At 34.7% G+C, this 23,963-nt stretch overlaps 2 protein-coding genes across 2 annotated transcripts; one reads left to right on the top strand and one right to left on the bottom strand.

Annotated features, from left to right (window-relative positions):
* Positions 1-1,012: 1,012 nt before the first annotated feature.
* On the top strand, positions 1,013-10,301 carry LOC129871682 (serine/threonine-protein kinase VPS15). The gene is made up of 11 exons (XM_055946640.1): positions 1,013-1,473; positions 1,848-1,970; positions 2,175-2,220; positions 2,331-2,491; positions 3,411-3,490; positions 5,040-5,145; positions 5,388-5,564; positions 5,647-8,808; positions 9,392-9,639; positions 9,721-9,820; positions 9,933-10,301. The coding sequence occupies exons 1-11, from the start codon at positions 1,201-1,203 to the stop codon at positions 10,107-10,109; spliced, it is 4,653 nt and encodes a 1,550-aa protein (XP_055802615.1). The 5' UTR covers positions 1,013-1,200; the 3' UTR covers positions 10,110-10,301.
* Positions 10,302-12,365: 2,064 nt separating this feature from the next.
* On the bottom strand, positions 12,366-16,542 carry LOC129871000 (serine/threonine-protein kinase SAPK2-like). Its single transcript, XM_055945867.1, has 10 exons — positions 16,457-16,542; positions 16,224-16,346; positions 15,237-15,311; positions 14,415-14,516; positions 14,149-14,202; positions 13,945-14,037; positions 13,767-13,859; positions 13,514-13,618; positions 13,179-13,277; positions 12,366-13,089 (listed from the first exon to the last, which is right to left on the bottom strand). The coding sequence occupies exons 2-10, from the start codon at positions 16,341-16,343 to the stop codon at positions 12,796-12,798; spliced, it is 1,035 nt and encodes a 344-aa protein (XP_055801842.1). The 5' UTR covers positions 16,344-16,346; positions 16,457-16,542; the 3' UTR covers positions 12,366-12,795.
* Between the last annotated feature and the right edge of the window lie 7,421 nt (positions 16,543-23,963).

The following is a 23,963-nucleotide window of genomic DNA, read 5'->3' as shown; positions in this document are numbered from 1 at the left end:
GTTATCGGTTTGCCCAATAATCCAATATTGAAAATCAATATCGAATCGATAACCCGATAATTTTTTTTATGAAACCATTAGAACCCCTTAATCCAATAGTAATAAACTAATAGCATTGTTTTCGATTTGATTTATCAGTCGATTCATTTTTTGCACACTACTACTTATAGAGGTTACTTCCGATAGACGTAAGGAGATAAAATGGTTGTTTCTGATAAATATCGCATGAAGTCATCTCCGTTTTTTTTTTGTAAAATAACCCTGACAGCTAGGGGTGTTCATGGTTCGGTTTAGGTCGGTTATTGATTAAAATCATAACTAAATCAATTTAATTGGTTTTTAAATATCTAAAACCATAACCAAACCAAGTAAAATAATAACCATCGATTTGGTTATTGTCGGTTTGGTTCGGTTTGGTTCAATTTTTTTATTTATGACTAGCGGGGACAATTCAAATATTCTTTCTCTACATTCTTCAAATTTCTTATGAAGTTCTTTTTTCCTCACGATCCACAAGAGCGAACTTTACTACACATATTGAGGGAAAGACATGCTGATGGCAAATCAGCTGGACCAAATTTGCAATGCAGTTTAGATTTAAAAGAACAAGTCAAAGATATTCCAAAATATAAACAACTTTGTCCATTAAAATGAAAAAATTACATATTTAAACTAAACTAACTAGATAATCCATAATATCAAAATTAAATTAATAATTAAAAGATATAAAATATCTTTAATTATTTATGAAAAGATAATATTATACATATAAATAATAATAAATTTTATGTATATAATTATCGGTTTGGTTCGGTTATTTATTCAGTTATTTTTTACTATAATCATAATCAAACCAAATATTATCGGCTTTTTTATTCGATTTGATTAAATTTTCAATTTAATTTTAGTTTTAACCAAAACTGGGAACGGCCGTAATGACAGTAAATTAAAGATAAGGATATTTTTGTCTTTTTAACAGAATATCTAAATTTCTTTTTCAATTCTTCCTTATTTTGCTCTTTAGATGAACTCCGGTGACACTCAACCCCGAATTTTTACTCATCCTCCATCTTCGTCTTCGCCTCGCCGGAGCTCCGACGAATTCCTTCCCTACTCCGATTGACGGAACCCTAAAATAATGGACCAGAACTAAAAACATCTCGAAAATCGTCATAAAAGGAGGAAGAAAGAGTGTAAAAAATGGGGAATAAGATCGCAAAAACGACACAAGCGTCGGCGATGGAGTATTACCTCCACGACTTGCCGTCGTCATACAATCTGGTGCTGAAAGAAGTTCTAGGTCGAGGTCGCTTTTTGAAATCAATTCTCTGCAAACACGACGAAGGACTTGTGCTTGTAAAAGTCTATTTCAAAAGAGGGGATTTCATTGATTTACGCGACTACGAGCAACGTCTCTCCAAAATTCGTGATATATTCACCTCCCTTGATCATCCACATGTTTGGCCTTTCCAGGTCAAGTAAAAATTGGCACTCTTCACTACTTTTTCAACCTTATTGACTTCGAATTCGATTTTATTCAGCTGGTGATCTTATATTAGTAACATATTACTCCCTCCGTTTACTTTTACTTGTCTACTTTGCACTTTGCAGGCCTCTTTAAGAAATAACAATTAATATGAGTATTTTAGGTGATACTTGATGTATAGTTGGGAAAGATTTGGGAATAAGTAATTAATGTTGAGGGTAAAACATGAAAAAAATTATGTTTTCTCGTTATTTGCTAAAAGTGAAGGTATTTTTAGTATAGTGGACAAGTAAAAGCGACACAGGGAGTAGTTTAATAGGAATCTAAATATTGAGTCTTTGCTTGATGTGGAATGTTGCAGTTCTGGCTTGAAACAGATAAAGCTGCTTATTTGTTGAGACAGTACTTCTTTAACAATCTTCATGATCGTCTTAGTACCCGACCTTTCCTCTGTCTTGTTGAGAAGAAATGGCTTGCTTTCCAGGTAATATTTCTTGTTCTGTTATCCCCATTGTTTCGAGGGTCTATCGGAGACAACCTCTCTACCTCCCAAGGTAGGGGTAAGGTTTGTGTACACTCCCCATACCCCACTTGTGGTATTACACTAGGTATGTTGTTGTTATCTCCATTGCTATAATTCTGGTTTAGCAAGTTGCAATAGTCATATCATGTACTTCTGCTTTTGCAGTTGCTTTATGCAGTGAAGCAGAGTCATGAACATGGAGTGTGTCATGGTGAGATGACTCATCATATGAAATAAATGACTCATGACATGGAAATTCTATGACTTGCTCAGGCCTTTATTTTTTTCTCTTTTTGAAGACTGACATGAACTCGGTTGCAGGTGATATCAAGTGTGAGAATGTGCTGGTCACGTCTTGGAACTGGCTTTATCTTGCGGACTTTGCGTCATTCAAACCCACTTATATTCCACATGATGATCCTTCTGATTTCTCCTTCTTCTTTGATACCGGTGGACGAAGGCGATGCTATCTTGCACCTGAGGTTTGAATAAGTTGTTTCCTTTTGTTGTTTAACATGAGTAATACACATTGATTTATTTTTTATAAATTATTTTGTTGGCTTAATATAAAAATGAAGTTTGATTTCAAAATTAGGCATTCATTTATTGACAGAAAAATTGTAATTTCATGCAAACAAGTTGCACATCTAACCATGGTGTTTCGAATTCTAAGTCTCTCTCCTGTATTTATGATTGTTGTGAGTAGTGAATGCGTGAAACTCTAAGACTTTCTCTTGTATTTATGATTGTTGTGAGTAGCTAACGCTACACATAACGGAATTTCTATTGCGTAGTTGAAGTACTATTAACAAATATATTGATATCTGTGAGTTCCTATAATGTCTAATTTTGAACAATGGCAAACAGATATCTTGTGCGTGTCATTGACTAGTGAGGTCAGATAGAGTTGCTCTTCACTTGCTCCACTGCCTTATTGCATTCCGAACACAGCCACCTAATCACTATTTCCCACTTTGAAGGGGAGAAACTGTTCCTTTATCAAAAAAGACTGACCTGTTTGTGATTCTAATATAGTCTTAACCTTTATATTCAGTGGACTTCTGTAAGGAGATTTGGAGTTTGTTAGTAGAAACTAAGTGCAAAGTGTACAAGAAAAAGAGATTATTAGTTATAAGTGTGTTCAAGAGCTCTTTAGTGTAGGCATCAGAGTGAACTTTGGGAGACACCAATAAGCTTGAATAATCAATAGTATGCTTAAATTGCATGTATCTTAACAGAAAGGGAAAAAAAATAAGGAAAACAAAAGAAAAATGAAGATCTGCACAGTTCTCCCGGAGGCAATGACATCCTTGTCTCACACCATCTCCCTTTTAATAGATACGTTATTCTTATGCACCATGATGTCAAAGTAATTTTTGCATAAATGTCACTAATTTTCAGAGATTTTATGAGCATGGAGGCGAGATGCACGTTGCACAAGATGCTCCTTTGGAGCCATCTATGGACATCTTTGCTGTTGGGTGAGATTTTCTCGAGTCATTATTTTGGAATTGCCTCTCAAAACTTTACTGTTTTTTTTTCTCCTTCTAAATTTACTATTAAGATACCTGAACTAAAATTTCTTCTAGAATTTTTATCATAATGTTTATATATCAACTCTTTATGTGGTGACTTTTCTCTATCATTATTTGTGTTGTGGCATTTACCATGTTAGCACTGGTATCAACATGATGGCCACTTCTAAGAATCAGAGAAGGTTATTTGCTAATTCGACATTAGGTGCAACAATTGGAAGATCTAGGGAAGTTATGAATTGCTCATAATTTGCCTTTTATTTTTTATAATGATTTCACATCGAACAAAAAAACCTACAGAAAAGACTTTAAATCCTTTTTCTTTTGAAAGACTTTCTTGTCATATTAAACTTTTTAGGGATCAAAGCGTCATACTTCTACTAGCAACTTCTTTATATATCTTACATTCTATTAAAACTAGATAATTCTCCAGTTAATTGTCAGCTATTTTCAGCTACCAAATCCTACTTAAAGTAGCAATTAGAACAGTAATTTCTTTTGATTGTACAATAAGAACAATGATTGTTGCAGAGAAATCCCTTTTCTCTTAAGACTTTTGAGTCTTATCAAACGTTTAGGGACCAAAGCTCCGTACTGTTACTAGCAATTGCTATGTACGCCTTACATGCTATTAGCAGCTTAACACTTGCTAGTTCTCCAGATAATTGTCAGCTATTTTCCTGTTGTCTCTTGCAAGACATCCTACTCTAGTTCTGCTTAAAAAATAAGGATGTTTTCCGTAAGAACAATAATCAGTCATCCTTTTCTAAATAAACAGTCATCTTTAATTTAATGGGTCGCTCCTTTCTATAGATTAGGTCATGCAATTCGCTTCATTTTTTATATCTAATTGACATAGAGTGATGTCACATTTTACTAAAGTAAAATGCTAAAATCAGATATAACAATTTAAGTGGCTTTGGTTTTTTTCCGTGGCTTGAATTATATTAATCTTCTCTTGTCTATCTCAGTTATATTATTAATATCAATATTAACTTATAGTAAAATCATCCCACTATCATTAAGACAGTTTTTTTGTTATTTTCATCAGTAGTTAGATGAAATGTTCGCAGATTGGAACATATCTTATATTAAAAGTTTTTTGGACTTCTTGCAAAATTATTAAGAGAAAACCAAATTTGGTTATAATAGGACTTCGAAGTCCTTGACGAGAAGAAATAGGACCTACTGATACAAAGCATCATGTTGTATCCCTTAGCCACTGCACTAAATTACTTGGGCCAGGATTTATTGCCGAAATTTGGTTTAGTTGCTTGAGTTATCATGAAAAGGGGGTTACTGAACTTACATGAAAAGAGACAATAAATCTGAAAAAGAATTAGATGGAGGCACCTGTAGGTAAGATAATATGTGACACGGTGGTAAGTTAAAACTGATTAAAATATGTAACAAGATTTAGCAAAAGTAAGTAACACACATGTCATTGTCATGTAATAAGGATTTGAGTATTTGAACATAATCTACATTGCACCAGGTGTGTTATTGCTGAGCTTTTCCTCGAGGGCCAGCCGTTATTCGAATTATCTCAACTGCTTGCTTATCGCAGAGGACAACACGATCCCAGTCAACTTCTGGAAAAGGTATATTTTGGTTTTTGTGTTTCTTTCTTAGTTTCTTACCTTAGCATTTTTCATCTTAATACCTTTCTTATGGTGTTGTAGCATCTTAGTCTGTCAAATTCTGTTCTTCAATGGGAAACATGACTTATAATTATTTAATTTAAGGTTATGCATAAAAAAAGCTTTCTTAAGAGTTGCTTGCATTCTATTCATCAATTCTTGCAATTTTCTGATAAATGCTTATTTATATATCTTCAATGCAGATTCCAGATTCAGGAATCCGGAAGATGATTCTTCATATGATTCAGTTGGACCCAGAGTCACGATATTCTGCTGAAAGCTACCTGCAGAACTATGCAGGAGTTGTGTTCCCATGCTACTTCTCACCATTCCTTCATAATTTCTATTCCTTGTTGAATCCCCTTAATTCCGATGCAAGGGTAGGATTATAAGTTTACATCTTTTGTTTCACTTGGTCACCCGCCTCAACATTTGTACTCAGTAGCCATATCTCTTTTGTAGGTTCTGATATGCCAGACCTCTTTTCATGAGATCCTTAAACAAATGATGAGTGATAAGCCTGGTGACAGGAACCCCTCTGCTGTGAGTCCACATTCAGTTCCTGTCAGTCAAACACGGCAGGAGAGTGATATGAACGAAAATCTGAAATTAGTGAAGGACTCATTGAACGACAGAGAAGAGATTGAAAAGGGCTCAGTTCATGATCGCTTTGATCTGCTTGGCAATGTGAACACTTTGCTCAGGGATGTGAAACAAAATAATCAATGTCCTGTTGTGAAGCCAGTGCTGGAGGATATAGCCAATACAGCATATTCTCAGAAGCAAAGACAATGTCACATCCAATCTCCAGGTGAACAAATCCCAGTAAGCTCCATTCCGTTCAAGAGAAGTCACCATCCCTTTCTAAAAAAGATCACCATGGAAGATTTGACTGCGTTGATGACTGACTATGATAATCAGTCGGACACCTTTGGAATGCCTTTCTTACCGCTTCCTGAAGATGTAATGAGCTGTGAAGGAATGGTGTTGATAGCCTCATTGTTGTGTTCCTGCATACGTAATGTCAAATTGCCTTTTATGAGGAGAGGTGCTGTATTACTGTTGAACTCTTGTTCCTTGTACATTGATGATGAAGATCGGTTGCAGCGAGTACTTCCACATGTGATAGCAATGCTGTCGGATCCAGCTGCAATTGTTCGTTGTGCTGCCTTAGAGACTTTATGTGATATTCTTCCTTTGGTTAGAGATTTTCCTCCAAGTGATGCCAAAATTTTTCCCGAGTATATTCTCCCTATGCTTTCCATGCTTCCTGATGACCCAGAGGAGAGTGTTAGGATTTGTTATGCCAGCAATATATCGAAGCTTGCACTAACAGCATATGGTTTTCTGATTCACTCAATAAGCTTGAGTGAGGCAGGTGTTCTGAATGAAACAAATTCATCCCAGAATTCATCAATATCGACCTCAGGCCAACCAGTACGGCCACAGAGTCTAAACAGTGATACGCAACTTGGTCAATTAAGGAAGTCAGTTGCTGAGGTTATTCAAGAACTTGTGATGGGCCCAAAGCAAACTCCAAACATCAGAAGAGCACTATTGCAAGATATTGGTAACCTTTGTTGGTTTTTTGGGCAGAGGCAAAGTAATGATTTCCTCTTGCCCATTCTCCCTGCTTTTCTAAATGATAGAGATGAGCAGCTCAGGGCAGTATTTTATGGGCAAATCATATATGTCTGTTTTTTTGTTGGACAAAGAAGTGTTGAAGAATATCTTTTCCCATACATTGAGCAGGCATTGACTGATACAACTGAGGCTGTAATCGTCAATGCACTAGATTGCTTGGCCATTCTCTGCAAAAGTGGCTTTATGCGCAAGCGGGTCCTACTTGAAATGATAGACCGTTCTTTCCATTTGTTGTGCTACCCTAGCCAATGGGTAAGGAGGTCATCTGTCACCTTTATTGCTGCCAGCAGTGAGAACTTAGGAGCAGTTGATTCTTATGTTTTTCTTGTCCCTGTAATAAGGCCCTTCCTTCGCAGGCAGCCAGCATCTCTAGCTTCCGAGAAAGCTCTTCTCTCATGTCTGAAGCCATCAGTTTCAAAAGAACTGTACTATCAGCTTGTGGAGAATGCAAAGAGTTCAGATATGCTGGAGAGACAAAGAAAGATATGGTACAATTCACCACCTCAGTCAAAACAATGGGAAACTGTAGATTTACTTGACAGAAGTAGCAGTGAGTTGGATCGAATGAAATACTGGCCTGGGAGAAAACATTATTTTCCGGGTTATAAATCTGCTAGTGATTTATCTAAACCAATTGATTTTACTGATTTTGATGATAATCCGACCAAGGTGAAATCAGTGGGAAGTTTAATACAAGATCCTTCGAGCATAATGGATAGCGGTGATCGTCTCCCCTCAGAAAAATTACAGCTATCTGGCTTTGTGTCTCCGCAAGTCAGTGGTATGAGCAGCTTTATTGATAAATCATCTGATGGCATTCCTTTGTACTATTTTAAGGAGGATAACAAGAGATTAGCAGGCACTGGTGCAGCAGCCTCCGATTCCTCATTTCCATATACTTCATTTGGATTTGGTTCTTCATCCTTGCCTTGGATGGATCCTGTGAACAAGTCATTTAACTTGGCAAATTCAGTTCCAGCACCTCTTGTGTCAGGTTCAATTAGCATTGGCAATAGCTCCACACTGTTGCGTAGAGTTGTACATGAAGTGGATGACAGGGAAGCTGATCAAACAGCATATGTGAACAAGTTTCAGGACATTGGGTCCGGTACATCTAAAACGGGTTCCCTAACAATGGAAGACAACACAGCCGCAACAGATAGAACTGATTTGTCATCTTTTGCCAGAACATCTATGATTACTGATTCAGGATGGAGGCCTCGTGGGGTTTTGGTTGCTCACCTCCAAGAGCACCGTTCTGCTGTTAATGATATATCCATTTCAGCAGACCACAGCTTTTTTGTTAGTGCATCTGATGATTCTACTGTTAAGGTTTGGGATTCGAAAAAACTAGAGAAGGATATCTCATTCAGGTCAAGGTTAACTTATTCTTTAGAAGGAAGCCGTGCTTTATGTATTACAGTGCTCCAAGGTTCTGCTCAAGTTGTTGTTGGAGCATGTGATGGAACAATACATATGTTCTCTATTGATTATATCTCCAGAGGACTCGGTAATGTTGTCGAGAAGTATTCTGGTATTGCTGATGTGAAAAAGAATGTAGTGGGAGAGGGTGCCGTTGCAAGCCTCTTGAACTATTGTTCAGATGTTGGTGCCTCAAAAATGATTTTGTACAGCACTCAGAATTGTGGGCTCCATCTGTTGGACACAAGAACAAGCTCACATGCCTGGAACACCAAAGTTTATCCCAAAGAGGGCTATATATCATCTCTAGTTGCAGGGCCTTGTGGAAATTGGTTTGTATCAGGTTCCTCAAGAGGTGTACTTACACTTTGGGATTTGAGGTTCTGCATACCAGTTAACACATGGCAATATTCTCTTGCCTGCCCAATTGAGAGAATGTCTCTGTTTCTTCCTCCTCCTAGTACCTCATTGTCTGTAGCAGCAAGGCCCCTTGTTTATGTTGCAGCAGGTTGTAATGAAGTCTCTCTCTGGAATGCAGAGAATGGGAGCTGCCACCAGGTAATGTGGAATTTTTCTTAAGGCTTGACTTATGTGCTTTTAGTTCCAAATACTAGTGGCTAACTTTGTCTTTATGTGGTCAGTTTTTCAGTCTATATAACTTGATATTTTCCTTTATTTGGTTTATGTGATGTATCCAGTATAGATATACTTGAAAGTGGCTACCGTGTCTGGGGATTTGAGATCCTTATAAGGAAAGAGTGCAGTGTCTGAATATCTGTCTCTCTCTCTCTCTCTCTCTCTCTCTCTCTCTCTCTCTGTGCCTTCCAGCTTTCTTTCCTTTTATACTGAAAGTGTTTGGATAATGAAATCATTTGTCAGCACGTTGTAATTTCTTGGTGGTAGCTGATAGATGCTTAATAAATTGGAAAATTCACGCTAGAATTGTTTGTCTTGGATGTAACTGTTGAATTGAAGAATCATTTATGTTTATGATGGTCTTGTGTAGAATACGGATGCTTGACTTGTGTAATCTATCATTTAAGATGAACCAATCTTCTTGGGACATGCTATGAGTTGGTACAAAATATGTCTATTCTTGTGACTTTTTCCAACGTTTGCAATTTTGAATTTCTTGCTTCAGGTTTTGAGGGTAGCAAACAATGAGAATGAGGCTGAGAACTCTGACTTACCTTGGGCTTTAGCGAAACCATCAAATAAGGCTAATCCTAAACAAGATCTAAGAAGAAATAATGTTTCAAAGTACCAAGTTGATGAATTGAGTGATCCGCCTCCTCGCCTTTCTGGCATTCGTGCATTGCTTCCATTACCTGGTGGTGATTTGTTAACAGGGGGTACTGACTTAAAAATACGTCGCTGGGACCATTGCAGGTTCTAGACTGTTTCTCTAGCTCTATGCTAAATTCACTCACTTTTTCCATATAACTAAGCAATTCTATTTGCATATTTCAGCCCAGAACGAAGTTATTGTGTTTGCGGGCCATCTATAAAGGGGGTTATTAATGATGACTTTTATGAGACAAAATCCAGCTTTGGCGTACAAATAGTGCAGGTATATTAATTATCAAGCAAGATCCACGTCTTCCTTTTACAGTTTGTGACATACTATGTCTGTCTTATGATTGTTGGACTGCTAAGATCTTGCGTTTTCTTGTCATAAAAAGGAGGCGAAGAGGCGACCTTTGGCCACCAGACTAACGGTGAAGGCAATCCTTGGAGCTGCTGCTGTTGATGCTGCTGGGTGTCACCGTGATTGTATTCTCTCTTTGGCTTCGGTCAAATTAAATCAGAGACTTCTGATATCAGGTAGCAGAGATGGAGCTGTTAAGGTTTGGAAGTAAAGGAACTTTAAGATACTGTATAGATATTATTGTGTACATATTCAGAGTATATGTAGCCTCTTTACTGTACAAAACTAATTAATTGGAATGTACAGAAGATGACTTTTTTTGTATGAAGATATATGACACAGATTTCTCACCCATTACCACAAATGTATTAATTTCTGGTAGATGCCATCTAGATTACTATCAGATCATGTTTTGGTTATAACTTATCATTGTTATTATTTGTAAATATATGTTTATGTCCATTGTTCATACCTCAGCATTTGTTCAATCTACCTACCTTGCTCTATGGAAAATTATTGCTAATACAGTATGTTGAATCTACCAGACAAATTCTTCAAATGTAAAAGTTGTTTCTTGTTCTGAGAGGAATTCAAAATTGATAGTGATGTTAGGAAATACTTTGGTTTGAGCTACTCAGTTGGAGCTCGGGGTGCAAGGGGTTTCATCTAAATCTCTTTGCCGGAAAATTATATGATATATACGAGGTTGAAGTACTTTTGATCTATGTATACTGGTAGGGGACACAAGGGGGCTCATTTGAATTCTCTTGATTTTCTGATGTATTTATTTTCTTATATTTTGGATCCTTACTGAAGGTGACTCAATTCTTTTGAATCTTTCATAAACTAGATCAATAGTAGATGTTGATCTATGTATACTAGTAGGGGACACAAGGGGGCTCATTTGAATCTCATTCGACAGAAAATTATCTGGTATATACAAGATTCAAGTTACTTTTAATCTAGGTATTGTAGATATTATATTCCCTTGTCTTTCTGGTGTATTTATTTTTTTATATTTTGGGATCTTATTGAAGGTGACTCAATTCTTTTGAATCTTTCAAAAACTAGATCAATAGTAGATGTTGGTCTATGTACAGTAGGGATGCGAGGGGTTCATTTGAATCTCTTTAGCTGGAAAATTATATGCGAATAGTGGGAGTTTTAGTGCACCGGGCTGCCCTTTTATACAAGATTTAAGTTACTTTTGATCTATGTATAGTAAAAATTGAATTTACTTGTCTTTTTAATGTATCTATTTCTTATATTTTGAATCTCTTTATTAGAGGCGATTCAATTTTTCTAAATTTTTTTAAAATTAGATCAATAAACCAATGGTGTGCAAATCTTTCAATAATCTCTTGTGCCATTTGCTTTTTTTTGAAAGGATAAGATCAATGACCAATGGCGTGCATACAACTACAGATTATTGTATATTTTTAAAAAAAAAGTGTGTTAACTTCACATAAAAATAATGATTAGTTGTTCCTAAATTAATAAATAATACAGTTCTGTTAGCAACTTCCATTATATAATTCATTCAAGTCCACATCGTATAAGTCGGCAAAGGTCAACAAAACAATCATTATTTTCTTTATTTTATCCATTATTATTTCCTTATCAATCTCAATTCATTACCCTGGAGAGGAATAGAAAATCAATAGTGTAAAACAATTATTATCATAGAATTTATAAATTTTTAGGCACATTAATACACCAATATGTAGTGGCCATGAATTATTGAGGCCCCACCAAAATAAAATAAAAGTGAGAAAATTAGTAGCGTACCCAGAATTTTGCATAAATAGCATCGTTCGTTATATTATCACCATTCGGCTTTTATCTGAATTAAATATGAGATTGTGGGTATTTTTAAAGATTTACATATTGTTACATATAAATTTTTACTTTATATTATTTTCAAACAATCCAGGGATATTCTAGATATTGTTTACAAATATAGACAACAAATATGTATTATAAATGATAATAATCCTTCCATTACAAGTTATGTGTCACTTTGATAGAGGTTTTAAAAAATATATAAATATTTATCTAGCTGTAACTTATCTGTGGCGTCATCATTCGTTGATTGAATAAAGATAAAATAAAAGTTTAAAGTTAAATTATTTTTATATATAAAAATATATCATTTCTTTTAAAAAAAAAATAGAAAAATATATCATATAAATTGAAGTAATAATTATTACCTTGAATGATCAGACACTAGATAGAAAATAACCCAAAAGTCCATGTCTCCTTCCATGGAAAATGATGGTGACTTCTACAAATTAATTAATATCAACATTTAGGGAAAAAATAAAAATAAAAATTCAATCAAATCAAATGTTAATGACCAATGGTTAGCAATTAATCTACTTATTGTATGTTCCTTGTACTAATCAAGGTCCAATACTAGGACTTCTTTATGGATTAGTTAATCTAAGCATTTAGTACTATCATCAACTTGACAAAGATCTTATATTTAATTCACACACAAAGTAGTTGCACAATTTTATTTACAATTGAAAACAATACAAACAAAACTATGTGGGAGTCCTTGGTGTCATACATGATGTACTATATTTGAATATAGTATCTTCAAAAAGGAACTTCAACTTCCTATCAAATTGAAGATTTATGAAAAACACAAAAAAAAGGTACAAACACTAATGGCCTAGAGACTAAAATAGAATTATTTTTCATTTGGGCAAGAAAAGTAAGCACTCAGGGCAACTCGGTGTACAAAGCATCCTGCGTTAGTAGGTGTGTATGATGTAGACAATCTATCATAATGCAAGCATTAGTGACTGCTTCCACGACTCGAATCCCTGACCTGTACATCACACGACGATAGCTTTATCATTGCTCCATCAGTCCCCGTTCAAAAGTAGCACTCATAATGCACATACAAAATCACCACTTGTGTCAATTTCATCATCTAAATCAGCATCAGTATCAAAATCATCAAGATCCATATTAATGTTGCTATTAACAAAATAATCACTTGCTTTGGACCCCTCTCCTGGTTTTCTTGCTTCTTGAATTATAGCCAATGCTTCTTCAATACTTTGTAATGGCTCTTCTCCACCATTCATTTGTACTAAACTAGCTTCCTCTCCTTTGATAAATTCTTTAGGCAAGTTCTTTAAGAACCATGGATGCTTCTTTATTTCTTCGATCGTTATCCTCTACAAGCATAATATTCAACGATTAGCTCATTTTCACAAGATAAAGGATCAACGTGCAAAACTGAAACGATTAAGAACTATAGTCCAACCTTCTCTGGATCAGCTACGAATATTCGAGACAAAAGATGATTACACTCCTTGGAGACTCGTACGTAGTTAGGGATCGAGTACTGCACACTTAATATCCTCTGTCACACACAAGAAAAAATTAACCTAAACAGTTGTTCATCCAACTACTTAAACTAAAAATAGCCAGAAGATGTATAATATCTATGTATACCGACTAGGAGAAGTAACTAATGAATCAGGCTGGCTATTTGGGTAAAGATCCCGTTACAAAATGCATATCTTTGAGACAAATAATTAACAAGGCAAATCAAGAAATCAACAATGGTTTTTTAAAAGAAATGAAGCAGAAGTTTACAGTTATTGTCTTCTTGAAGTTTCTTGGATCATCAGGATCTTCAAACGGATATGCGCCAACCAGCATCACATATAATGTAACCCCACAAGACCAAACATCTGCTATCTTCACATCAAAATAATAACATAAGAATCTTGAAGACTAGGTCAACAGATAATAGAGATCTGCTCTAAAAAAGTAAAGGAGAAGCTTCCATTCTAAAAGCGGATCAATTTATTAATTGAATCTGTATGTCACAGGTCAATTGTCATACCTTTCCATCATATTCCTTTCTTGATAAGACTTCTGGTGCGATATAGGCTGGAGTTCCCACCGTAGATTTTGGTTGTGAATGCAATGCTGCTGACTGAAACAATGAAATAACACAATTCAGAAACTGAATCAACAAAGAAATTGATCAAAAGATTGAACATGTAATTCTGTTTCATTGCCTTGGAATAGCCAAAATCGCATATTTTCAGACATTGCGTAGAGCTTCCGTCTAACAATGTGTTTTCAAGCTTAAGATCTCTGTGGCAGATTTGCTGCAATTCAAGAAAATGATCACATCATAAGCTCATAATCCAATAGAGTAAAAATGAATGTTTTAGGAAAGAAACCAACTCAAAATGAACTAATATAGGCCTCTTGCATACCATTGAATGACAGTAACTAACTCCTGATATTAGTTGTTGAAAGAAAAACCTTGCCTGATGAAAAATAACAACAATTTGGACAGATAAGTTCAACAACTCTAATAAAGTTTCAAGATAATAACTGCTACGCATTGGAATGAAATTGAAAGTAGCCGCTTATCGCTTTGATTTTCATCACAATGAAGTAGTACTAATTTGGTGACTTACTGTTACATGACAATCACAAAAAACAAACGAGAATTCTAAAATCTTGATTCTTGTTTTACCTCATCTTCACTGAATCTTCCAGCACTGCATATTCGTTCAAAAAGCTCTCCTCCAGAAGCATATTCCATCACTATAGCTAGATGAGCTGGTGTGAGAAATACCTGCACAATCACGAAAACCTGCATTAGCATTTCGATCTATGCAGCTCCGATCAAATTAGCTAGAGTCTTAAGTCCTCTTAGTAACAGAGAATTACAAAAGGAATCATGTACAAAGTCAAGAACTGGAATTTTAACCAATCGACAGGTATCATTAAACATAATCTGATAAAGCATCTTAGGCTTCTAAAAAATTGGTTCTAAGGACACTATATGATCAATGATAATATCAAATATTTAGGCAATTTGGTTAGAAATATCTTTTTTCATTACATGATTCCAAATCCCACTAAGTTGAAAAATAAAGAGAATAAAAAACATTCAATTCCAACTTTCACTTTGTGTGGAAGAAACAGTTGACAGAAACACATAGGGAATCTGATTCAAAGTGGCCATTTTTGAGAAATCTCCAACTTTAACTTTCAGATAAGCACAATTTTTTGGCAATCTCAAACGTACTACTAATCGATTATTTAGTTTGATCGTAACTACCTAGAAAAGGTTGTAAGCATACATAACAAACTTCTCATACCAAGAAAGCCAGGTTAGATAACTGAAAGTACGTTGGAGGAGTGTGATGTTACGCGACATTCATAACCAATCTTGAAGTGAATAAATTAGAATGAAGTAAGGAAATGAGACGACTTTTTCTTGAATTATACGATAAAACAGATCCTTCCTGTCCACACTAATCACGAGTTTTTCTCTGTTTTGAACAATTACCTCCTTAAATCTAATGATATTTGGGTGCCTCAAAGATCTATGATTCATAATTTCCCTTTGAACATGTTCATCAATCTGCAGACAAAAACCCAAATGAATTAAAAGAACAAAAAAAAGGAATCTTTTCAATGAACAAGAATTTTTAAAAAAACAACAACAAAAAAAATAAAATCTTAACAGCCTAATATGAAGAATTTGATATATCCAAATATGTACTTAATAGCTAGCCCAATACACCGTATTTCTATTTAAAAATCCACTTAATATGTATAAATCATTTATCAAGAATCCAGTAAAGTTTGTTTTCTATGATCCAGAATCTATAAATTCAAAATCCTAGCTCCGCCTTCAGATGAATTGGATGATATATCTAAATATGTACGTATTCAGAAGAACTAACCAAGAGAATCTTGATCAGAACTTCAGGGGTGGAGCTACAGCTTCGCCTACAGGTTCAACAGAACGCAATAGCTAGACCCAAAACACCGTATTTATGTTTAAAAATCCACTTAATATGTATAAATAACTTATTAAGAATCCAATAAGTTACATTTTATAGAATTCAGAACTCATAAACTTGAAATCCTACCTCCGTCTTAAGAAGAATTGGATGAAAGAAAGAGATAAAGATCAAACCTGCCTACAAGTTCGACAGAATCCAGTAACTTGGTTTAAAAAACCACTTAATATTTATAAATAACTTATCAAAAATCCAATAAGTTACGTTTTCTACCCTCCAAACTCATAAACTCGAAATTCTACCTCCGCCTTCAAAAGAATTGGATGAAAGAGAGATATAAAGATCAAACCTTTTTGCCTACAAGCTCGGTAGAACCCAATAACTTCATTTAAAAATCTACTCAACATGTATAAATAACTTATCAAGAATCCAGTAAACTGCCTTTTCTACAATCCAGAACTTATAAACTTGAAATCCTAGCTTCGGTTTCGAAAGAATTGTATGAAAAAGAGAGATAAAAATCAAACCTTTTTGCCTCTTTCAATATACTTGACAGCAAAAAGCTCACCACTCCATTTATCTTTCACAAGCTTAGCAACACCAAAATTTCCAGAACCAATGTCTTTCTGAATTTCATATCTTTCCATTTTCTATAAATATTTCAGCTTCAATTAATACCTCAAATAATAATCATACATTAGAACATAAAATAATTTTTTTTAGAAATAAATTTTGAAGAAGCTGTCTAAATCTTGCTAACCGGAAAGAATGGAACTCTATCTTTGTGATTTTTAGTCTTCCCCCAGTGACATGCTTCCTATATTTGTAAGGGGCATAAAATGGAGGGACCAGGAGACAAAAATTTAAAATAAATATTTTTTTAAATTCTAGAATATCATACTTGAAATTTGACTGTGCGAATAAAAAAAAGAAAATTTTGAACAATTTTTGTCATCAATGGACTAGAAGTTTTCCTTTTATTTTATTTTATGAGACGATGTTTGACTCAACATAAAGTTAAACAAATAATTATGAAACTTGTAATCTAAAATATTTGTTTTTACATGACTATAAAATCATGTTATTAAAGGCAAAAGTAAAAAATTTAAAACTATATTATTTTGAAACGTAAAAATATTTGTCCCACATGAAATACAACAAAATATTATAATTTTTCTTCGATTGAATCTTTGACATGTAACTAGGACCCGACTATTAGGACACCATCTATCCATGGCTTGAAAATTAGAGGATGGCAAAACCAAGTTGCACAACTCAAACGTGGTAGTATAATTTAGTTGTCAAATACGAGAATTAGAAAAGGAAGAAAAAAGACTAACTTTTTTGGGAGGTTCTTTCGATATATGTATTGAAATAGATTTATTATATTTATATTGTATAAGATTCATTAAAATAAAAGCGTTTTATAACATGATTTTTTTCCCAATGTCCTCAAATTTAAAGAAATTTTATTTATTCCACCACAATTTTTGTCGGTGATAAAGGACTACAACTTGGTATCTAAGTAGGCTCTACGTGAAATTTGCTCTGTCATATGTTTGTTAAATGTGATCTACTCATTTGTCCTTAACGAAAGCTACATAAAGAAAGAACTATTACCAAAATATAATTAATTTTGTATATTTTGTAACAAATCTTCAAATTTAGACTGAAAATTAATTTGAGAAAACTAGTGTACTGTGCCTAAAGATGGCTATTTTATGCAGATCCACATTAGAAATAAGAAAAGACAATTAAGTTTTATCCAAAAAGGAACAAAAATATTATTTTTTGGGAAATTCTGCTTTTACAAAAAAAACTCGAGAGAACCACTAACTTTTCATAATATATCATTGTTTTTGTTACCCTAGAGAAGGATGAAAGTCGAGACGAGACGGATTTAAAATTTTAAGAAGATAGATATATCATGTATGTATTATGAAGAATTTTAATATTTATATTTAATAGATTCAATCGTTAGATTCTTACCATGCATTTTTTATACTTTTAAACTTATAGATTCAATTTTTTTCGTTGCAAATTTGATGATTTTTCACATATATATTTGTACTTCATATTAAAAGTGTTGGGAAATATAAGTTTAACTCCTTACCTATACGTTACAATATATATCGTTCAATGCTACTAGTTTTAACATAAAGATTTGTTTAACTATATAAAATTTTACAATGATAAAATGTGAACAGGAATTTCAATTTGACAATTTTAAAAGAATAAATCAAACACAGAGAAAAAAAAAGAAGAAGAAAAACATATTTAATTAAAACGCAAGAAGGCCTTGATCTTCTTCTTGATGATACGGCTTCGAGTACTGTCCATCCCCAATCTATTCATTTAGATTTGGGGACATCAGATATTTTCACCCTCCATTTATGTACACCCTCGTGGAGGGAAATTCTTTTAGTATGCTTGCCACCTAAAGATACACGATAGGTGGAAATTTTATGCATACTCAATTTTTACAATAAACTATATTAATTTATCATACTTCAATAATAAATTGAGATATGATAAGGATTAAGGTGTATTAACTGTCTTTGACTTTACGAAAAATTGAACAAAAAATTGTTGAAATTAGTCTATTCCTTGTGTGTATCAATTGATTTTCTTTTAAAAAGAAGAAGAAGAGAAACATATATAAAAGAATCATAAAATGAAACACTATTTATAGTCTTTATACGTATGCAAATTCACGCAAGTAACAAGTAACAAATCAAAATAATAAATTAATATATCTCAAATAACAAACTATTTCGACATTAAGATTAATTTTTTAGTTGAATATTTGTTGAAATCGACATCCTAGATTACTTAAATATAATTCTCTTTATTTATATTTCTTCACTCTATCAGAAGTAATTTTTTATCTTTACCTGTTCATTTTAACAATTAATATAAACTATTCATTCTTAGAATTTAGGCGTGTACATGGATCGGGTTGGTTCGAATTTTTACAAACCAAACCAAACTATTTGTGTCGGGTTATTAAATCTATAAACCAAACCAAATCAATAAAAGTCGGGTTTTTCGATATCAATTTTTTTCGGGTTTTTTCGAGTTTCTCAGATTTTTCATAGTATCTAATAAAAAGCACAGAGCAGTGCTTCTTAAAAAGAGTTCTAGTACAAAATATCAACGTATAAGATGGAGGCAGAACAATGTTTGAAGTTTTAACTTTATAATATAACTTTATAAGATGAGCTTTTTTTTGTATATTATTTAGATGAGCTTCTCAAGTCCAAATCTAAATGTAAGAAAGAAAACAAAAATTATGAAACATTTAAAAAAATATTTATAAATTATATTTTAATAAATATTTTTATGTATAACATAATTTAAAAATAGTATATCTATAATCGGGTCGGTTTGGGTTCGATTTGACTTTTTTTAGTTAAAACCAAACCAACTCTATAATAGTCGGGTTTTTTTTTCAAACATCAAACCAAGTCAAACCAAATCACTAATCGGTTTTTTTTTCGATTTGATTCGATTTATCAATTTGCCCTGTACAGCCCTACTTAAAATTATGTAATTCAATCTAACTGTAAAAATAAGTTAAGTTAAATTTTTTTTTCAAAAATATGACCACTAATTTGAGACGGTCAATCAATGAAATAAAATACCGTGTCCAATAAATGACTAAAAAAGGACACATCGTATTCGATTTCTCATATGAAGAATGTATCATCAATTGATGTTCTTTGAATCAGCACACCGGCCGTGTTCGGTAGAGCCAATTTAATTTTTTTTTCATGTTTGATTAAGTAAGATTTTTAATTTTTTTTTTAAAAAAAAAGTCGCTTAAGAATAAGTAAAATAATTTTTCTAGTAAAAATAGAAAAAAATAAATTTAATTTCACATTGATGGTATCCACTTCACTCTACTACACCTTATCCTACATCCATGAATGGAACCACCTTAAGCAAAGGGTGGTCCGATGTACATGCATCATTGAAAAATTATAAAAGGGCAGCCCGGTGCACTTAAGCTCCCGCTATGTGCAGGGTCCGGGGAAGGGCCCGACCACAAGGGTCTATTGTACGCAGCCTTACCTTGCATTTCTGCCAGAGGCTGTTTCCAAGGCTTGAACCCGTGACCTCCTGGTCACATGGCAGCAACTTTACCAGTTACTCCAAGGCTCCCCTTCATCATTGAAAAATTATATGATATATAAATGTTAAATGTTAACTATTATGATTGTTTATTTAATTTTACACGTTCATAACTAAATTTCCCACCACCCAACGCCCCTACTTTCACATCCAAATCTTTCATAATAATTATCTAAATTATATACAAATATTTTTAAAATAATACATTTTACTGAAGTATAAACACAATTTCACTTATTTTTCTAGAGACATTTTCCTTTTTAAAAAAAAGAAAATTTGCAAACTATTGGACCACCACATTCAAACGACAAGGCCATCAAGTTGAAAACGACGTTGCCGTCACGTAAATTAACCTCGAAATTCTCAATTTTTTTTGAGAATGTGAAGTTAACGATTGGAGAGACAACAGCAAACAAGGGGGGAAATGAAATTCATAGGAAAATGCTATCTTTGTCCTTTTGTTCCTTTGTAAAAGTTTGAACAAACTATTATTGCCCCCATCTTATATAATAATCTCTTCCTCTCATATTAGTTCAGGTATATTAAAAATATTTATTTTAAAATATTTATTAATTTAAATAATTAATAGAGAATTAATTATTATTTTTAATTTTGTCCTTAACATTAATTATTCTAAAATTAAGAAACACACAAATAAATAAAGATTAAAGAATTAATAAGGGTTATATTAGTTAAATAACGCTCCTAATTAATATTTTCTTAAGGGTTGTGCAAAGTCATATCATGACAACTAAAATGAGACGGAGGGAGTAATAGGTTGAAGTGCATCATGTAATTTTTTGTACTTCGATTTATGTTACAATATATTATTTTTTGTTCTTTGACTATCGTATTATTTTGCTATTTGTATTATTCTTTTACTTTGACAAGGACGAGGAGGGTCGGGGAAGAACGACCTAGGATCAGATGGGGGAGTTTGACAACGGTGAGTGCCCTCGAGATGGGAGAGAAATTGAAGGATATGGGGGCCTGGGATACTAGTGGGAATGCGAACGATATGTGGGATAGGACAGCTAGTTATATTAGGGTTGTAGCAAAGGAAGTGCTAGGAGTCTCGACAGGCAGTCGTAGTCGGCATCGAGGGGACTGGTGGTGGAATGGAGAAGTGCAAGGAAAAGTGAAAGCAAAGAAGGTGGCGTATGCTAAGTTGATGAAGAGCAAGGATGAGGTGGAGAAGTGGACAAATGGAGAACTGTATAAGATAGCGAGGAAGGAGGCAAAGTCGGCGGTTGCAACGGCAAAAATAGCAGCTTTTGAACGTCTTTATGCCGAACTGGAAGAGAAAGGTGGGGACAGAAAATTATTCAGGCTAGCCAGGGCTCGGGAGAGAAGGGCACGCGATATGGATCAAGTGAAGTGCATTAAAGACGAAGACGGAAAAGTATTGGTAGAGGAGACCCTTATCAAACAAAGATGGCAGTCATACTTCCATAAACTTTTGAATGACAAAGGGGACAGAGAAATTATGTTGGGAGATTTGGAACATACAGAAAGGAGTCACGATTTTGGGGGTTGTAGGAGTATTACGGTCGATGAGGTTAAGGATGCTGTTCGTAGGATGCGCTGGGGAAGAGCGACCGGACCTGACGAGATCCCTGGAGAATTTTGGAAGAGCGCGGGCTCGGTAGGTTTGGAATGGCTGACTAGGTTATTTAATGTCATCTTTACGACGACAACGATGCCCGTAGAATGGAGATCGAGCATCATGATCCCGCTTTACAAAAATAAAGGGGATAGCCAGAGCTATGACAACTATAGAGGTATTAAGCTTCTAAGCCATACTATGAAAGTGTGGGAAAGAGTAGTAGAGATGAGGGTGAGGAGAGGCGTGTCTATTTCAGAGAACCAGTTCGGATTTATGCCTGGACGCTCAACTACAGAAGCCATCCACCTTATGAGGAGACTAATGGAGCAATATAGGGAGAGGAAAAGAGACTTGCATATGGTGTTCATCGACTTGGAAAAGGCTTACGATAAAGTCCCACGAGAGATACTATGGAGATGTTTAGAGGCTAAAGGTGTACATGTAGCGTACATAAGGGTGATCAAGGACATGTACGAGGGTGCCAAAACTAGGGTAAGGACAATAGGAGGGGACTCAGAACACTTCCCAGTTATGATGGGGTTGCACCAAGGATCAGCTCTTAGCCCGTTCCTATTTGCCTTGGTGATGGATGTATTGACGCGACAAATTCAAGGTGTGGTGCCATGGTGTATGCTTTTTGCGGACGATATAGTCCTCATCGATGAGACTCGTAGCGGAGTTAACGCTAAGCTGGAAGATTGGAGACGCACCTTGGAGTCTAAGGGATTTAAGCTGAGTAGGACCAAGACAGAGTACCTAGAGTGCAAGTTCAGTGAGACACCTCAAGAGGTTGGCACGGAAGTTAGGCTCGGGGACCAAGCCATCCAGAAGAAAAGTAGTTTTAAGTACCTTGGTTCTATCATGCAAGACAGCGGAGAGATCGACGAGGATGTCACACACCGTATTGGGGCAGGGTGGATGAAATGGAGGCTCGCCTCCGGTGTGTTATGTGACAAGAAGGTGCCACCACAACTTAAGGGCAAGTTCTACAAAGTGGTCGTTAGACCAGCTATGTTGTATGGGGCGGAGTGTTGGCCAGTTAAGGTCTCCCACGTGCAAAGGATGAAGGTTGCCGAGATGAGAATGTTGAGATGGATGTGTGGGCATACCAGGAGTGACAAGATTAGAAATGAGGCTATTCGAGAAAAGGTAGGAGTGGCCTCGGTGGAAGTAAAGATGCGGGAAATGCGACTGAGATGGTTTGGACATGTGAAGAGGAGAGTCCCAGATGCACCAGTGCGGAGATGTGAGAGGCTGGCCATGGATTGTTTCAGAAGAGGTAGGGGTAGGCCGAAGAAATATTGGGGAGAGGTGATCAGACAGGACATGGCGCATTTACGACTTACCGAGGACATGACCCTAGATAGGAGGGTGTGGAGGACACACATTAGGGTAGAAGGCTAGTACATAATGATTTTATTCTCCCTTATTCGTAGGCGTATTAACACACTATGATTTCTTGTACTCTGATGTATGCTATTTATGGTATCTATGTTATTATTCAATAATAATATCTACTGTTTTTGTGCTTTAATTATAATATTGTTTGGACCGTTTTCGTCATCTACTTATTTATTCTAATATTCTTGTCTGACCTTTTTCTATGCTTTTATTGAGCCGAGGGTCTTTCGGAAACAGCCGTCCTACATTGGTAGGAGTCAGGTCTGCGTACACTCTACCCTCCCCAGACCCCACGATGTGGGATTTCACTGGGTTGTTGTTGTTGTTGTTGTTGTTGTATTATTCTTTTACTTGTTTTTGTTACTATCTATTGTATCTTTTACTTTTATCATTTACTCTGTTTTTTTTTATATTGAGTTGAAAGTTATCAGAAATAATCTCTATACTTTTGAGTTAGGGGTATGACCTACATACATTCTACCTCCTCCAATTTCACTTTGTGGGATTACCTGAATATATTATTGTTATTGCATAATTTTCACGCATAAGTTGTATTTTTTATTTGATGCAAGGTAGAATACAGAGTAAATATGTGGTTGTCTAAAATAGACACATTTGTCTTATGTGGCGTTCTACCTAATAATTTTGTATCATATATGATGTCCTACGTATATAATATAAGAATGCATATATCTATCTATTCAATTTTATATAAATTTAAATGCCTACGTGACAATTTACTGTTGTTGCTGATTCAGAAAGAAAAAAAGATCCAAAAAACCAATCAAACAAATAATAAGCAAGACAAGTGTTCATACTGCATGATTGTTTATGTGTGTTGGTAGTTCCAATTCAAAATGAAGAAGAAAACAAATTAATTAGTTGCTGCAACGACTAAGTTTCGATATTTTTTGTTGATCTTAACTATCGTCCATCTGTCGACTTTGACCTTTGAATGGATGACTCAGTTTTCTTGTTGTGGACATGACATTACATGTGTAAACAAAGTCTTCTATACGGTGTACGAATACACTTACAATAAAATTATTTAGAAAAAATCGTGCAGACTTGACTAAAAGCAGATAATATCTTATTAGCAGATAATATCTTATTAGATTAAATCTAG

Source organism: Solanum dulcamara, chromosome 10 (genome assembly GCF_947179165.1).
Source record: "Solanum dulcamara chromosome 10, daSolDulc1.2, whole genome shotgun sequence".
Classification (NCBI taxonomy): Eukaryota; Viridiplantae; Streptophyta; class Magnoliopsida; order Solanales; family Solanaceae; genus Solanum; species Solanum dulcamara.
This window is presented reverse-complemented; position numbering and strand designations above follow the sequence as displayed.

Bases quoted from the DNA above. Each gene is read 5' to 3' on its own strand.
- LOC129871682 (XM_055946640.1), top strand. From the start codon at position 1,201: ATGGGGAATAAGATCGCAAAAACGACACAAGCGTCGGCGATGGAGTAT. The intron at 5,565-5,646 runs GTAGGATTATAA...TCTCTTTTGTAG, and splicing joins CCCTTAATTCCGATGCAAGG to GTTCTGATATGCCAGACCTC. The intron at 9,640-9,720 runs GTTCTAGACTGT...TGCATATTTCAG, and splicing joins CGTCGCTGGGACCATTGCAG to CCCAGAACGAAGTTATTGTG.
- LOC129871000 (XM_055945867.1), bottom strand. From the start codon at position 16,343: ATGGAAAGATATGAAATTCAGAAAGACATTGGTTCTGGAAATTTTGGT. The intron at 15,312-16,223 runs GTTTGATTTTTA...TTTTGTCTGCAG, and splicing joins ATATTGAAAGAGGCAAAAAG to ATTGATGAACATGTTCAAAG. The intron at 14,203-14,414 runs GTAAAACAAGAA...ATTTTTCATCAG, and splicing joins GAAGATTCAGTGAAGATGAG to GCAAGGTTTTTCTTTCAACA.